The sequence below is a fragment of the Pholcus phalangioides genome, unplaced genomic scaffold, assembly GCF_987345545.1.
Source record: "Pholcus phalangioides strain wild (caught in Gottingen) unplaced genomic scaffold, Ppha-v1.0 ptg000039l_1, whole genome shotgun sequence".
In the NCBI taxonomy this organism is placed as follows: domain Eukaryota; kingdom Metazoa; phylum Arthropoda; class Arachnida; order Araneae; family Pholcidae; genus Pholcus; species Pholcus phalangioides.
The window spans coordinates 6,902,283-6,920,450 of NW_028301625.1; the positions used below are offsets into that span (position 1 = coordinate 6,902,283).

An 18,168-nucleotide genomic window follows, 5' to 3' on the forward strand; every position below is an offset into this window, starting at 1 on the left:
AAATGAGCAGCTCATTGATGTACCAAAAAACCATAATCTGATATTTTATAAAATTTTTTAGCTTCAACGAAGTGTAAAAAGATGTTAACGAAGGTCCTAGAGCAGTGATTCCCAACGTGGGCATTAACGCCCCCTCGGGGGCGATGGAAAATTCCAGGGGGCAGTAGAAACTACGGGTATGACATAGGATCCTATGTGTTAGATTGTGTTGGGGGGCGATGGGAGAAAAAAATTTCAGAAGGGGGCGATGTGGGACAAAAGAGGTTAGGAAACTGTACCCTAGAGAAACATGTCCCATGGATATACCTTTACTTGTTTAAAGAGACATCGATGCCATTATATAAGTAATTCTCGAAAATACACAATTTGACTAGTTTATTCCAATGGCATTTACCATAAAATGAGAGAGAGAGATAATAAAATAATACTTTTATATTTTTTCAATAATATTTCATATTCAAAATATTGTCATGTGGAATAATAGTAAATAAATTTTTTTATTCTTGTTTTCATAATTAAAACAAAATTTTCTCATTGTTTCTAATTATGAAAGTAGATACCTTCAACTCAATTTTTTCCACTGTAATTTTTCAATATGTTAAAGAAGCTTCAGGTACAATTGATAAATTAAAATTTCTTGATTAACCGATCAAAAATTTTAATTGATTTGCAGCCATAAAAAATATTAATGTTATCAGAGATGTCAATTAATATTTGTAACAAGACTTATTAAATTCCTTAGCTTCTCATATTTTATAATTCAGTAATTATAATCAGCAATAATTATGTGCCCATGATCTCCATCAACAAAATTAAGTAAGCTATTATCATTGCAAAAGCAAAAAAGGCCTTTCTTTGATAATATCAAGGTTTTTACTAAAGAAGATGTAATTATAAATTAATTTGCAGATAGGTTTATTACATCTGTAAGCAGTTTTAACATTGCATTCCTAATTAAGTGAAAAAAGATTTTTGTGGTTTGAAAAAATATAGTCCAATAGGTCAAATCTTTTATCGAGAAAATTCTGGAACATAATATTTATTATTTTCTTTTTTATGTGAGAAAAGATGGAAACTTACTTCTCTCTTTCGAGAGTTCAAAGTTTATATGGAGAAACATTCAAATTTTCTTAAAACGGTTCCATTGACTTAAAACTTTAAAAAAAGTACTCCAAATGAAAGAGGGAACTAGGGATATTATGCACAATCGTTGTGTAATATGTACAGTGAAACTTGTCTAAGACGAAAACTGTACGAAATGGAAACCAGTATTGAACGGAATCATAATATAGTCAGTTGGATAATTAGTGCTTTGATTTGCACCTTTATAAAATGGAAATGTCTAAACTGAAATATTATTGAAATGTCTTGGCATTCCGTTTTTCATGCAAGTTTCATGGTATATAAAATTCATTTTCCGTATGTCGGAGTGTGAATGTTCTCTACACAAATCTACAATATTAGACCTAGCTCCACCAAATTTATATATAGCACACACATATATACCAAACAGATTTGAGAACGATAGGCTATTTTAAAAGTTCATCAGAGATGAGCAAAAACTATTAGGTTCATGGGCATCAACAGTGACTTTTGGAATGTTTATGTTGGTTGCCATGATTCCCAAACAATGTGTTCCACATGTTTATCGTTACAATGGTTAGTCGCTTCTGTAATGCTGCCCCACACACACAGCATATCTGGAACCCCAGGCAGAGCAAAAAAAAACATTTTCCCTATATATCTATATAAAATTGATTTTCTGTCTGTGTGTGTGTGTTTTCCATATAAATCTACAATTCTGGGCCGATCTCAGCCAAATTTTGTGCATATATGTTGGGTGCACACAACACCCAACTTGAACGATAGGCTACTTCAAAATTTCATTAGAGCTGGGCAAAAAACTGTCAGGCAACAATTGTTTGTTGGTATCAACAAAGACTTTCGGAATGTTTACTTTGGTTACTGTGATTACTAAACATGTTTTTTATTGGTTTATTCCTTTACAATAGTTTTTCACTTTTTCAATCCTCCCAGTATACTGAGAAAACCTGGACAGCACCAGGTATCATAACCAGTATCAGGGTTCCCAACAAAATGTGCTTGATCATTTCCCTGACCATAACTCAAAATTTTCCCTGACCACAAATGCATACACAGGGTTCCCACTCAAAAAATTAGAAAAAAGTAAAATGGGGTACCCCCTTAGACAACATAATCATAGCATAATTTTAAAAATCTCAAATTCTTTTTTTTCTTTTTTAATTCTTTTTTTTTTTCACAGCACTATTTCAGTATCCTATAAGATTGACTCAAGCTAAAGCAAAATGACAGAAATGACTTGGCAATAATAAAAATTTTTGGCCAAAACAGTGTACTAGCAACCTCTTCTCATAATATGTCACCTTTTTTTCCAAGAAGTCTTCCAAAGTCCAGTGTGTAAACGCTCTTTCTCAATGCACAGCAAATTATGACGGTATGCAAGTCTTTTTAAGAATGAAGCTCCTTCGCGAACACTTCCAAAATCACAGTGCAAAATGTGTAAATTACAGGGTCCAATGTAAATAAGTCCAGGTGAACTGGATGGTCTACTGTGCTGTCCATCTTTTTTTAAAGGGATTTGTGTACATTTTACTGTTCAATGCCAGTGGCATAATTTTCGATAAATGAAGCACTTTTATTTCTAGCTCTTTGCAGAGCTTTTTAAACTTTGTAAACATTGTTTATGCCTCTGCATGTCCTAAAAATACAGAAGACAATCGAATGCTATTGGGTAGCTCCAGAGTCACAAACTTAGAATCAGTGGTTCTTAACCGGGGGTGCGAAAGAGCATTTTGAGGGTGTGAGATAAAAAAATAAAAACATGTTGACTGATTATTCAGGAAAAATAAAATTAAGGGCGGCTTTCCAATCCAGATCGATTTCAGGAAGTTGTTTCATGGAAGCTACAGCCTCCAACTCATCAGGTTCCAATCTTGCATTAAGTTTTCACGAGATCTTGAAAAGAGCTTCAAGCAAAAAAAAAGCAAAATCTTTTTAGAAATGACTTGCACTCTGGGTGGACAGTCTTAAAAAATCATCTCACACTCAATGGGGGCATTTTTACTGCCAGGCCAACAGAGGTAGCAGGCTTACCTGTAACAGACTTGTTGTTCTATATAAGCTTCACATTGTGAAAAATGTCTATAGCTCCAGAGATATCGCTGTACTCTAATTTACCTGGGTTCCGGGACTCAGGTTTTGCCAATAACCTTCATGAGTGAAAATGGGTCCCTTTGAAAGAAATTATAGCCCCCCCCCCATCATTCACTGGTATCTCTGTGGATTTTTTCTAGCATGGCCCAGGTCTTTGATCACCTGCTTATCTCTCTTTGTTGGGACAGAGTGATGGGGCATGTTCTAGGTAGGAGAAGGAGGTATCTCTGTGAATCAAGTAATTCATTTCTCTCACAACATGTTCTATCCAAAGGTTCATTGGAAAAAAAAAAAGACTAATTTATCAGTTTATAACTAGATTCTTTTACTTTCATTATCTACTAGTAAAAAAAAGAAGTCCATTAACACTGAGAATTTAACAAATGCAGGGGTCTGCTCAGCCAAAATTTGGGTTAGTTTTCCAGACCCTTCGCAAAATTCTGGATCTGAAAAAGGGACCCTTTAGAAAATACAAATTAATGAAACCATAATTTTGGATTTCATTTCTTTTGTGAGTAATCAATTAGCTTATTTTGCTTCACACGAAATTGCTTATTTTTCACAAAATTGATAGCAATTTTCACAAAAACAGGATCCTACCAAAAAGTCTGGACAGACCCCTGAGAGAAATGTAATAAATCTAAAACAAATATACAGTATTCATATCGCTTACAACTTTCCCATTTAGAACGTTTTAGTATGACTCACTTTCGTAAATAATTCTCATAAAGATTTCCCACATTTAAAGAGTTTTCCCACTTACAATGTTTTTTTAAAAAAAGTTATAAACGGGATCCACTGTAACTAAAAGTTAAGCACACACACATTTATACATTTATATTTACTAATAAATCAATCTATAAATTCCCTTCTGTGTGATTTATTTTCTATTTCGTTATAAAAACCTTAGCTCTTTGAACAATAACTTATGATTAAATTTAAAGAAAATGAGATTCTTCTCTCTGACACTTATCTTCTAATTCCCCTGTTCATATAAATCCATGCGAAGCGATTTCCTGATGGAATGATTTTCTTTTCCCTCCCTGATGGTCCACCACTCTGATCTGTCACCTTAACTGCCACATATTTTCACACCTGAATATAGGAGCTATGTCAGATTTGTATTGGTGAAACAACAGTGTGTGCCTAGGATTTAGTGTGTTTTAGTAGGTGGTGACATCTATCCACGGCTGCAACTAGATACTTTTCAAACGGGGCAAGCATGCATTTTGGGCCCCCCCCCCCCCATGAAGAAGCAGTTACAAAGGGTGAATTCGGCGCCTCCTCTAGTCCAGAGCCAAGGGCACCAGACCCCCAGTTGTGGTCCCACATTTATCCCCCAAATTGGTAATGCGTGGATATGAATTTTAATGTATACATATATGTGTTGTAGGTCTGTGTAATCGTCATGGTAACAGAGCTTTTTTCCAAAGGAATAGCCAATTCAAAGTTGGAAAACCTTACAAAATCGTATTTTTAACCGATTACCACTGAGCAATTGTGGGTTCAAAACCCGGATTTTCACCAAAGGCAAAATCTGGATAGCGTATGGGTCCCCCACCCTCCCCAAGATCGAAAATACTTTTGTAGAAAATTAAAATGTTCGAAAAAATACTTTTATACTATTTGTTAATTTAAAATTGTTTTTGAGTGTCAGTGAAACTTTCTGCAGAGCTGTAACTAGATGGGTCTGGCGGGGGGGGGGGGGGGGGGACTACCCCCGGAGGCAAAATTTAAGGGGGCGGCAGTTTTAGGTGAGAAAAAAGAACCCCATTACAAAATTTTCAAATTTTAAAGTTGTGGGGGCAGCAAATAATGTTTGCCTCTGCTTTCTGTGAAGAATTTGATCCTTGGCCCATCCAGAAGCCGATTCTGAGCACACACCCGTGATTTTCGTGATGTGAAATGGTGACTGTCTCTCAGTAGGGGATCCAGAGGAAAATGCAGATAGAGATAAGGCTTTCTTATTCTTTCCCAGAGGATCTGAAAGAAATAATCTATGGGGTAAAAACTGAAGACCAACCAATGGAATGGGAATTCATCCCCTTTTAATTTTTTCCCCTTCAGATTTTCCCTGACTTCTCCCAAATATTAAGAATTTTTTCTGACTTTTGACCAATATTTAACATTCTCTGACTTTCCAGGTCGCTGGGAACCCTGCAGTATAAACAGAAAAACCAGAGTGTGCAGGATTACAGAAATCACTGTATCACTGGAAGTTAGTTAAAAAAATCCCATTCGAATAATATAAACTTTTGTGCACAGACATGCAGCGACAAATTTTCCTCTTCTATGGATCGAAGAAAACTCTCCTAAAAACACTGGATAAGTGCATGGCTAGATTATCTTAAGTATATTACAGGGCTTGACAGATCAAAAAAATTCAGGCACCAGCCCAATTTCTTAAGAGTAAAGAATTTCTTTTTTTGCAAAAAAAAAAATACTTTCCCAATTTTCCAGGACTCGGTAGCTCTCTTTCCAGGTTGAGAGACATGTTGATATAAATTTTTAAAATCTTCTAAATTTAGGCACCCATCCCAATTTTTCAGTTACCATGGCACCTGGGATTTATCAAAAGCCCTGGTCTACTATACTGAAAAAATAGCTTACTATTATTATTGTTACAGTGAAACCTGTCAAAGAAGGACACTGAATGAGACGGAAATTTTTCTTGAATGGAATCAAAAGATAATCCCATTGATGATTGCTTTGATATTACTTTTATAAAACATAAACCTGCCTAAAACTGAAGATTATTCCAGTCTCTTGATGTTGTGTTTCCTCCCTGTTCCATTGTAGTTCGAAAACAAATTTATCATAAAATGAAAAAAAAATTGTTCCACTAACACAGGTGATTTTCAAACTTTCATTTGTGAGCACTGACTATGCCTGTCACCAAAGGAGCACCCCATTGTGGCAATTTCAACATACTTATGCCTGAAATATGCGTAACTGTAATCCTTGAATACAATTTTTACGGGGTGTTTAACTGATGAATAGATCAAGTGCTCTCAAGAATGATATTGACACGAGCATCGAGCATTCTTGATGCAAATGGTTGAAGTTTTGGAAATAAACATAAGGCAATGTAATTTAAGCTGATGGTATATAAAACAATTTCAACTTTTGATACGAAAATTATTTTAACTATTTTACATATCAGTAATGGGTATCAGCTTTCAGAGTTTGTACATGTACCTAGCTTCCTATAATCTGGGAAAAGATTCATAATATTTTTCTTGGAAAAAAAATATTTTGGCATGAAATCTACTGAAGAATTTCAACTCTCATTAAAATTTAATTGCCCTTTCTTTTTAAAAGAAAGAAATCTCATTTCTAGAGAGAATATGAAATCATATGAAAATACATGAACATACACTTTCTTCCTTGATCTCAAAGCTGTAATTTTTCTCCAAATATCTTCAGGAGTTTGACCTGGTTTGCAGATCATGCGTAAAACTTCAAACATGGGTTTAAGTGAATACTTGAAACTATGTCCTGGTTGCTGCTTGCGTAACTTATGCAGGTGATTAAGCTGTTGATAACTCTTTAGAAGCTCAGCTTTAAGTTGTAATCTCTTCAACTGACGAGATGTGATAACTGAATCGCCAAAATAACTGACAAAGAATTTAATATGATTAGTTGCATCCAGGATAGCATACAAATACAAATACAAGGCTACAACAGGCTAAATGCCCAACGAGGTGACTGAGAAAAAGATGCCCATAACAAATATGGATGTCATATTTCTAAAATACAGCGACCCCGAATTAAAAATGCAATCATAAAAAAAATAAAACTAACTATATATATATATATATACATGATAAAGTACTATACAATGCTCATAAAAAATATTAAAGGTTGTCTTATCTAAAAATGGATAGCTTCCTGATTTACCCCAACATGTTTATCGTATTTCTTCTTAAATGTGTCAATTGTGTTAGAATTTACTACCTCAGGGGTAAGCTATTCTGTTTATTAACAACCCTATTAGGGAAAAATTCCTTGCAACACCACAACCTAGAATTGTCCCCTTGTCGAAGCAGTTGATTGACAATGTATTAATAACTCATGGTCCATTTCATCTATCCTGATGAAAATTTTGAATACTTCAATCGTATCCCCAAACACCTACGTTCTTCCAATGTAAAGATCTTCACAAAATAAAGTCTCTCTTCATAACTCGATAACTTCAACTAAGGCATATTATTGCGGATCCTGGCCAGGTCATCAATGTTTAGCTTTTCTATGTTGCCAACTTCCATATGTCGAAAGTTGAAAATAGTGTTTTATTCCATATAATATGTAAATGAGTTTTACTGTTAAGTATGTTTTTACAGGTTATTGATTCTGCTGTCTGATTGATTCTTGGAATATGGAGATTTTTCCTTAAAAGCCACCACTGTGCAGAGAAAAAGCAGATCTAAAAATACACATAAAGTTCAGCACTTGGCAGGGCATCTCTCCTCATACAGAGTACATCATTATGTTCTGGTGAGTCTATAGTCTAACTAGGTTGAATGCGACAACCTAGGGGCTCTTGTTCCTAACAGCTGTGGGACGAGAGAGAGAGATGGATTATTAGCTTTATCTTCTGGACATAGACTCTTCACTGAAACCTGGTCTTGTGTGCCTCACGTGGAGAAGAGAGACCTCGACGGGGACAGTGGAGCAGGACTGATGATGTCATAGAACCTCCATCACATACGATGCTGAGAGCAAACACCATCTCAAGACTACTACTTGGGATACTGGCCAGTGACGTCCACGCAGTCAGAGAAGCTGATGCATAGGTGCAATGAATTCCATCTAACAGATTGTCAGATCGGTGAGACCTAATCCATTTGATGTGCAATATTTACTAAAGCTAAAACTCTAAAAAATTGTTGTTTATGTTTAATCCTTTTAACTTGTTAAAGCTTTAAGTGTAAAAAAACTTTAATGTTAATAAATAATATTAGTGGAAAAAATATTGTTTGTTTCATTGCTGTCATTCACAAAAGCTAACCTATGTTGGGGAAAGATTAAAATAGAATCAGGGATGTAACGACTTTCATTACAGTTACACCATGCAATGCCTTGAAACGACAAACATGGTGTCACGAACATAAGAATTGGACACAACAACAATGGGAGAATGTCATCTGGTCAGATGAATCGTCGTTCACATTATTCCAGACTAACAGATGTGTTTACGTTTGGAGAACGCCAGCACAAGCCTATGACATTGATTTTCTCCTTCCTACTGTTAAGCATGGAGGGGGATCAGTGATGCTGTGGGGCGCGATGTCTTACCGTGGTCTCGGCCCACTTGTTTTCCTGGATGGGCAGGTTAATGCAGTGGTTTATGTCAGTATTCTGGCCGACCATCTTCATCTAATGGTGCAATATTTGTTTATTGATTCTCGACCTGTGTTCCAAGATGTAATTCGCCCGTTCACACTGCTGGAATTGTCGGAGACTGGCTTGATGAGCACGATGATGAACTGCAACACCGCGTGTGGCCCGCTCAGTTCTTTGATCTTAATATAATTGAACCTTTGTGGGGTATTTTGTTGGCCAAACTGCATAGTAGGTTTCCACCTCCAAAGAAACGTTCTCAATTAGTGACCTTTTTGCAGGAGGAGTGGCTATGTATCCTTGTGACTGTGGTACATGACTTGTATTTGTCCATCCCACGACGGATACAAGCTGTAATTAATGCAAAAGGAGGGCTGAATGAATGAACGCCAGGGTCTCTGCCACCGGACTTATCCCGTTGCAGAGATCTCTTCCAGCCCAGCTTCGTGGCAGAGTCTGGAACAAAGTGAGTGCACTTAACAGTCTGAGTGTGTAGCTAGTGTTGTGTATGATATTTCAGTGTTGCCATCTATACTTCAAATTGTGAGTGAAGTGTAATGATTGAATATTTGTAACGTTTTAGCAAAAGTAGAGCCAACAGCCTATTAATAAAGATTTTGTCTCATTTCTCAAGTGTTCATATTATTTTGTCCAACCCCTGTACATGTCCTATGCTTGCTCTAAAAGTCTAAATTATGTGAGAACACTTGAGATAACAATAATTGGTATAAAATTTTTTTAATAATGTGTATTCTATACTTACTCTAAATTATGCCAGTCAGTAGCAGAAAACCAAGAAAGCTGATTAAACAAGCTCTCTTCTTCTTCTTCGTCTTCCTCTTCTTCTCCAGATTCTGTTTCTTCGCTTTCTGATGACTCATAGTCTACATAAGAGAGAAAAGCACTAATGTAAAATACTGCTACATACACAGGGTGTATATCATACACCAAAAGCAAAATTCTGTGATTTTTTTGGTGACTTTGTTTAACTCAACAAAATGAACCACGCTGGACTGTTTTCTTATATCAGTGATTCCCAAACTGCGAGTTGCCACCCTAAGGGGTTTGTGCTAATAAAATAAGGGTTCTTCGAGAAATAGGAGGGGGAATGCAAGTGAATTTACAAAATAAGAACATTTGATAGGAAATAAATTTTAATCTTTTGCAATTTTTGGTAGGGCATGATGATGATGCCAATACATATATATTTTGATCAACTATACAAATCTTTTATACAAAGCTGGGAGGGGGAAGGCTGCAACCCTTTCAAGTTTCCATGTATCTCCACGCATGAGAAGTAGTCTCACAGCATAAACAGAAAGCAAATTTCCCTATCAAAGTGAAACCTGGTTACTGAGAAAATAAAAGAGACCAATTTATTTCACTTAGACCAAATTTCTTGTTATAGGATAAATTTTTTTAAAATTTACTTTAATGAGACTCAAGACACACATCGTGTTGAGTGGTAAAATGTGTTGGGCAACTCAATTTAATGATGTTCAACTGTATTTACAATCTGTTCATTTTTGCAGTACCAGTCATTTTATGCTCAGAAATGAGACCATCCAAATAAGAACTAGTTGAGCCAATTATAAATAAGACCTGGTTAAGCCAATTATAAATAAGAACCGGTTAAGCCAATTACAAATGAGAACTCAGTCCTCAATGGCATGGACACTGTGGGTGCTCGACCACCAATGATAATCTGTGACTTAGGTCTCAGCACTCCCAGAATTTATTCAGAAGTTGAAATTTTCTATATAAAAAGCTCAAGACAAACACTCACAGGTTTGAAACACTCCTGACACCCCTGCCAGTCCTGCTGAACTGAACATGTTCAGATATATATAGCCACCTAATCTGTTAGACGTTCATTCACTTAGTGCATATTAATCAATAAAATTGAATGCTTTTGGTATTTCAAAATTTTTCTCATGTTCCTATCAATTTCGTTACATTTAGGTAACCATCAGGCTGATCATTTAAAGTGCTTAGATAAGATTAAAGTTCTATTTAACACAAGTGTGTACATGATTCAAATTGTGATTCACATGGTCAAATAAAATACCAAATGCTCTTGCCTTCTTGTATTAGATGCAACACATTTAAATAGTTCAGCATAAATCACACTCAGTGCAAACTGCACTCATAAAATTTGTAACTGCCCTACTTTATATAAACTCTTTTTGTTGAAATACCTTGGAATTAAGGCTGGTAGGTTTTCAATGTATGGCAGTTTTTGATGGTTTAAATTAGAGTTGTTGGTTTAAACCATGGTTTTAACCAAGTGGTTTTTCTTTAAAAAAAACCACTTGGTAAAAAAAAAAATCAAACAAAAAAGTGCCCTAAATATAATTTTTTTCCATAAAAAATATCATGTTGGTTCATTTTATTAGCCAAAATTTTTCATTCTCAACACATTTTATATTCTTAGGCCGGTATTACACTATAACAGTTCCTTGTCAAAGATAATTTATAAAATAAGTTTGACAAAAAAATTTGATAGTGTAATGGGCAACTTTGATAAAAAATGCTCTTTATCAAAGTTTCTTTTACCAAAGTCAGCCTCCTCATCCAATATTTGAAAAAAGATTGATGTTGATGCTTTTTATGCTGCAGTTTGAATTGCTCAAGTTTATGTACTATGTACTTTGTGAGTTGATAAAGTAATTAAAAAATGAGTATTAGGTATCAATTATAGATATCCAAGTTTTTTTTTCGTCTCGATGAACTGAATTAGTTCAAACAATTTGAACGATATAAAAAAATATAAAAATGATTTAAAATAAACTAAAGAAAAAATATTTTTTTTACTTCCATCACATACTGAAGTTAGTGGGAGCTACAAAGACCTAAATTCCCTATGTGAATAGCAGATTTGAATTTCTCTAGCTGAATGAAAAAAACAGAAACAAACGTGTTTGGATGCTTATCGGTTGTAACGAATTTAATTCCGTCCTAATGAACCTGCAATACAATAATAAAATAATGTTGAAAATATCGTTATAACGATTGGGCATATTTATATATATACAGGATATAAGGGGTCATCTTCAAGTAATACGTCACCAATCGTGAGGGGGTTCGCATTTGCCACTTTCAATGACAAGGTGGAGGGAGTGTTCAAATGATGATTGTGTGAGCAATAGGAGGTAGGGAAATATGAAATTGGGTATATGTTGGGCTGGTATATATGAAATGTTGGTATATATATTTGTTTGGTAGATATGAAGTGATAAATACTGTACTTTCGGAAATCATATATGTAAATTGGAAGGCCTTTTATTCAGTGCCGTCTTACCACATGGGCCCACCCGGACACGGCCCGGGGCCTCAAGAGAAAAGGGGTCTCACAAAAATGGAATGTGGTTGGAATTTCCGAGAATTAACCACATAGGGCCTCAGAAAAACTATTTGGCCCGGGGGCCCATGATGCTCTCAAGGCGGCCCTGCTTATACTTCTGGTACTTTTGCAATCAGGTAGTGGGGCCCCAGAACATCACTCGGCCTGGGGGCCTGCCTCATAATGCTCTTAAGTTTTACAGACATGGGTTATAGCTAGGACGGGGCAGGGTCATGGAGTCCGCAAATTTTAGGGGGCGAGGTTGTTTCCAAGGTTTCGTTTGGGAAGCCACACACTGGTGGATCGACTTTTGTTTCAATGGATTAAGTTACATAAAATCAAAAGTTGTATTTCAAGAAAAAAGCCAGAATCTGAAGTACTACCGTACTATTGCGAAAATCGGCTTCAGGTATGTTCTGTCAACGTTATAGCTAGATGGCGATCTCTAGCTATAGATATAACGCTGGTTCTGTTCATTCCCAGAAATACTCGAAGAAGGATCGACATAACTACAGGTTTGTGTCAGAGGTCCTCAGTCTTTGCAAACCATGCACCACAGTGGTCATCGGCTGAAGTTGATTTTCAATTTCGAGCCGTGAATGTGAGTCGAGCTCACGTTAAAAGTCTCGCCACTGAGAGCAACAGGCCTACAATGGTTCAAATATTCAGTCTCACTACGCTTCACTCCCAATTTAAAATATTGATGTCAGCACTGCAATATCGGGCGCAACACCTTATACACACTGAGACTGTAAGGCACACACTCACAATCCTGGCACAACTAATTCGGTAGCAAATTCCCCCATGGTGATAGACCGGAGTTGTTCTCGGTTTGAAAGAAAGTCTTTGTAAACATCAGAACTATTGAAATATCGGTGACAGTTCGACGAACCACTTACATCAGTGATTTTTAAAATTTTTGCCTTCCATTTCACCGTAGAATACAAGTAGCACTTCAAAGCACTGAACAAATCAATATAGACAGCTCGCCTCTGGTAAAGGTTTGTGACTACCTTAGAAGCTGCGACTAACATTTTGAGAAACACAGATTTGCAGTAAACGGGTATTAATTCAAACCCCCTACGTGAATATCTTTAAGGTTTGTCACGTACATAAATAATTTTAATTTTCTTAAATTTTCAAGTCTGTACTTGTCACTCCCTTCTCTCTCTGGGGAGAAAAAAAGATTCTCTTCCGGTGTGTATTTTTCTTGGATTAAAAAAAAACTTGTTTTCAACATTAAATGTGATAGAAAATCGGGAAGTAACTAGGCTGGGACAACTGGGGCACTGTGTCCCAGGGCTCCGAGCTAAATACAGCCCACAAATATTTACACTAACCAGGTGTCTGTTCATCCAAAATTTGGGTCCGTTTTCCGGACCCTTCACAAAATTCTGGATAAGAAAAAAGAACCCTTCACGAAATACATAATAATGAATCCATAAATTTGAAATTTCTTTTGCGATAGATCAACTAGATTATTTTGCTTCCCACAAAATTAATGACACATTTAACAAAAATAGAGTTTTTACGAAATCAGGACCCTGCAAAAAAGTAAGGACAGACCCTGCTTACCCCAAATAGAAGTCAGCCCCGTGAAGGCACAATAAAGCCTTATAGGAAAATGAGTTTTATGTCACTCGCAGCTCACTTGCCCAGTTCATAGTTTTACTGCTGCTCCCCAGAATAGTTAAGCAGTGCTGTCTTAAGACATGGGCCCACCTGGGCACGGCCCGGGGACCTCACAAACGGGATCTGGTTGAGATTTTTGAAAATTTGCCTAGTAGGGCCTCAGAAAAATCATTTGGCCCATGATGCTCTTAAGATGACCCTGTAGTTAATTGGTGTTTTCAATTATAAAAGCACCAATTCAAAGCAAAAAGAGGCACTCAAATCAATGTCTTCATCTCCCTGGGACGCCCCTAGAAGCCACGGTGCCACTTTGAAAACCCTATCATATCACATCACTGGATTTGATGCTTCAAATTAATGATACATTTATTTAATTATCATCTGAGGTTGTCGAGATTTAATTAATCTATTATATCATGAGTGGCCAACTTCTTTCTATTCGAGGGCCAATATAATGTTCAGTAGCTACATCCATTCTGATGTATATGCCACGGTCCATGGTGAAAGCTGGGAGACAAGGTGAGATGGTAAAAGTCCGAAAAATGATGCGAACATTTTTATTTGGGACTCATTACCAAGTCAAAGCCCGTTTTTATTCAGTCAATAAACCATCATTAATTTATGAGTTCTTGACATTTATTAATTACTCAATAAATATCGTAATTGAATAGTTTAAAATTAAATTAATATTAATTAATTTTTATTTATTTTATTTATTCTCAACAGTAAAAACCCGTTTTGAAAAATAAAAAAAACGATAACGAACTTATTAATTTTCCTAAATGCTGCCACTTTACCAGGTTTAGGTTCACTTCTACTAATTAGTTAGTGTCCCAACATCTCCAGAGGGGTCCGGGGTCATGATGCAATGCGTGGGAGGCAGATCAGTGGGCGAAGCGCACTCAGCACCCCTGCGCGTCAACGCGAGAAATCTTATAACGAAATAAGTTTTACTTAAATACTTATTACTAGTAATTCAATTAATAAGTGTTATTCGCACTAGTAATTACAACTATTGAACAATTATTAATTAATCAAGACGGGTGGGGCACTATTAAATTAATGATGTTAAATTAATTCATTTAAAACGGGCTTTAACTAGTAGGAGTAAATTAATTATTAGCATCAATTACTTAAATAGTGTCAAAACCTCATCATGGTGGTTATTTCGTTTAAACTAATAAGTTCATGGTGATTAATTCATTCATTTAAAACAGACTTTGACTTGGTAAAAATCCAAAATGAAAACGTTTACAAGTGTTTTTTGGACTTTCACCGACTCACCTTGACAAAATCTGAGTCTCTGGGATTTTACCGTGACATATGAGCCGCAATAAGTAATATGATGAAACATGGACAATTTTTAGTCGCTAAACATTCACTCTGGGCATTGTGTGTGTATTCCTCAACTTCTTCATAAACTGACATATTCATTATTCATTGAGTTGTGTTCCCAGATATATGTAATGCATCAAAATAATTAGCTTCTTCCGCAAATTATTCCATACAATACAATCATCCACACAGTGGCGTCGGAGCAGGGGTGCTCAAGAATCCACAGTAATTTGTGGCATGGATCCGAGCACTCCCAGAATTGATCCAGAAATTACAATTTTTCAGATATAAGACGATCATCCACAGTTTAGAAATACTTCCGATGCCTCTGCATCCACATAAGCTTCATGTTTTTAAAATCGAAGCCATTACAGAGATTGCAAATGATAAATTTCCCCCCATAGCAAATGGTAAAAAAAATTTCTTCATCCATAACTACTACCAGTAACAGCACAACACTAACGAAGACTGACAAACTGACGAACACTTTTGCAAAAAAATTTTTATATGAATCTTTTATAGTGTAATGTGGTTCATTTCCTTTATAAAAGAAATTTTATAAAAAAAATTTGAATATAAAATTTATAAAATATTTTTGTCAAATTTTATAAAAGAAATTTTATCAAATTTTATAAAAGAAATTTTATCAAACTTTTATAATGTAATACCGGCCTTCGGGAACATTGTGATATATCATCTTATACCATTCAAAGATATGCCAAATGGTTTTTTTCAAAAAGTCTAATAAAAATGGCCTGAATATATACATATTTTTCCTATAAAGTATCTTAGTTTCTGCAGAAGCCAAAATTTCTCATTCTCACTACATTTTCTAACCTTTGGCTAAATTCTGGTGCTCTATCTTTAACAAATTCATGAATAAGAATTGAGTTACATGTAGTGCTATACAATCTCACAGGGATTTTTGTCCTTTCACAAAGAAGCAGCAACAGTATTGACACCATCCTGCTAGGGGGGGGGGGGGCACGTGGTCTTATAATCCAAAAAGACACCAGCAGTTTCTAAAGGACAAAAGACTAGTGTACTAGTAGTTACATTATCTCAGACATTTTAACTTTTTTTCCCATAACAAGTAGCACATCTCATACTATATATCACCCAGTTTTAATATTCAATACCTTTTTTATGCTTTCACCATTAAGCCCAGTTAATCAGGGTTTTACTGTGTGGTAGTCATAAATTTATGAAAACTAATCAGCTATATACAGGGTGATGATGATTGAAGTTTTGGTTCCAAAGCTATACAATAAGAACTACTGATAAGAATAACTTCAAAATTTGCATGGATACTCCTGAAGCAATGGAAATTTCTTTGACAAAAGAAAAGAAAAATAAAGTGCAAGTAGATGATGCTACACTTAGCCAGCAGTAGGCCTATAACACTGGTAAACAAAATTTCACTTTTTTCGTGTTTCTTTGATCAAATATGGTCATTCTTATGGTATTTTCCTCACTGATTCCGAATCTGCTTTCAGAATTTGTGTGTCAGGCATGGTTTTTGAGTAATACATGTTTAAAATTTTGAAAAACGTATATTTTTTGCATTTTAAAATAGCTTAAATTCTAATATTAATGGTGTGGTCGTCACTGACATCACCAAGGTTTTCTGGTGAAAAAAATTCAAATGTGAATGAAGAAAATGTATCTTTAGTGACATATCTCAACCAAGAGCTTTATAGTTCTGAAGTAATTCCTCCACAAGGTCCTTATATTTGTCCGTCTTGTTATTTCCAAGAAAGTTCTGGACTACTTTCTTGAATGACTCTCTCTCGACTCTACTTTCTTGAATCGACATCATTGCAATAGACTGTCATCTTTCTTCGAAAAAAGGTGCTCAAATTGCTTTGGTCAAGGAGCAAATACTTGGACAGTACTTGGTGAAAGGGACTCGTAATTGTCCGTTCCATTGTCCCCATGGCTAGCACATGATCAGAGGTATCTCAAAAGAATCTTGATGTACTATTCCATAATATTTAGTTTTAATATTCATAATACCCATTATTAGGCTAAAAATGTTGATCTTCTAAGTATAGAGTATTACCCCATTAACTGCCAATTTTTTTTTTTTTTTTTTGGAATTTTTGGCTGGATAAATTATATACACTGCTGGCCACTGTAAATGCAACACCCTGAAGGAAGCATGCAAATAATATGAAATTTACAACATGCATTAGCGGAGGTGAGATATGCGAATGATTAGAATTTCAGCGCAGACGCACATCACGTGCACCTGTGGCGCCACTTCAAAGCGCTATTTAAGGCTTGGAGATTTCGACGATTTGAAGTACGGCAATTGTGTTTTTCTTGTGGTTTTTTCAAAAAAAACGATTAATTATGCCTCGTAGAAAACAGCGATCATCTTTTGATCAAGTATCCGAGTTCGACAGAGGAAGGATATTGGCCTACCGAGATTATGGATTATCTTTCAGGGAAATCGGTAGTCGTGTTGGACGAAACCAAACAACTGTAATGCGGATATGTGATCGTTGGATGCAGGAGGGTACGACGGACCGATGTGTTCGATCGCATCCACCTCAGTGCACCACTTCACGTGATGACAGGCGTATTGTGCGTATGGCAGTGACGGATCGCTCAGCCACATCACGAACCATAGCACAGCACATTCAGTCTGTACCGCATCATCCAGTGTCTGCACGTACCATTCGACGCCGTTTACAGCAGAGTGGTCTGTCCGCAAGACGTCCATTGCTTTGTCTACCCTTGACGCAGAACCACAGACGTCTCCGCCGCCAATGGTGCGATGAAAGAAGGATGTGGACGTCACAATGGAATGAAATTGTCTTTACTGACGAGTCACGCTTCTGTCTGCAACACCACGATGGTTGGATTCGAGTCTGGAGACACCGTGGAGAGAGGATGCTGAACAGCTGCGTTATGCACCGCCACACTGGTCCTGCACCGGGTATTATGGTATGGGGCGGTATTGGATATCACTCTCGCACTCCTCTAGTACGCATTGCCAGTACTTTAAAAAGCCAGCGCTACATCTCCAAGGTGTTGGAGCCAGTTGTCCTTCCTTACCTTCAGGGCTTGCCCACAGCGATATTTCAACAGGATAATGCGCGACCACACGTGGCACGCATTGTCCAAAGGTTCTTCGTCAATCGCCAGATTGAATTGCTTCCCTGGCCAGCTCGCTCTCCGGATCTTTCGCCGATAGAAAACATGTGGTCCATGGTTGCTCAACAAGGACCCAGATTACATCCCCAGCTGCCACACCAGATCAACTTTGGCAACGCGTGGAAGCTGCTTGGTCTGCTGTACCCCAAGAACACATC

The 18,168-nt window shown here is 36.5% G+C and overlaps 1 protein-coding gene across 1 annotated transcript in view; it reads right to left on the bottom strand.

The window, feature by feature from the left end:
* LOC149065514 (INO80 complex subunit D-like) overlaps nt 1-18,168 on the bottom strand; it is a 140,416-nt gene that overhangs the window by 63,779 nt on the left and 58,469 nt on the right. The window contains exons 5-6 of the mRNA XM_089253729.1: nt 9,302-9,422; nt 6,573-6,812 (exon numbers count right to left, since the gene is read on the bottom strand). Of these exons, the coding sequence (XP_089109855.1) occupies nt 6,573-6,812; nt 9,302-9,422 (361 nt within the window). The remainder of the gene's footprint in view (nt 1-6,572; nt 6,813-9,301; nt 9,423-18,168) is intronic.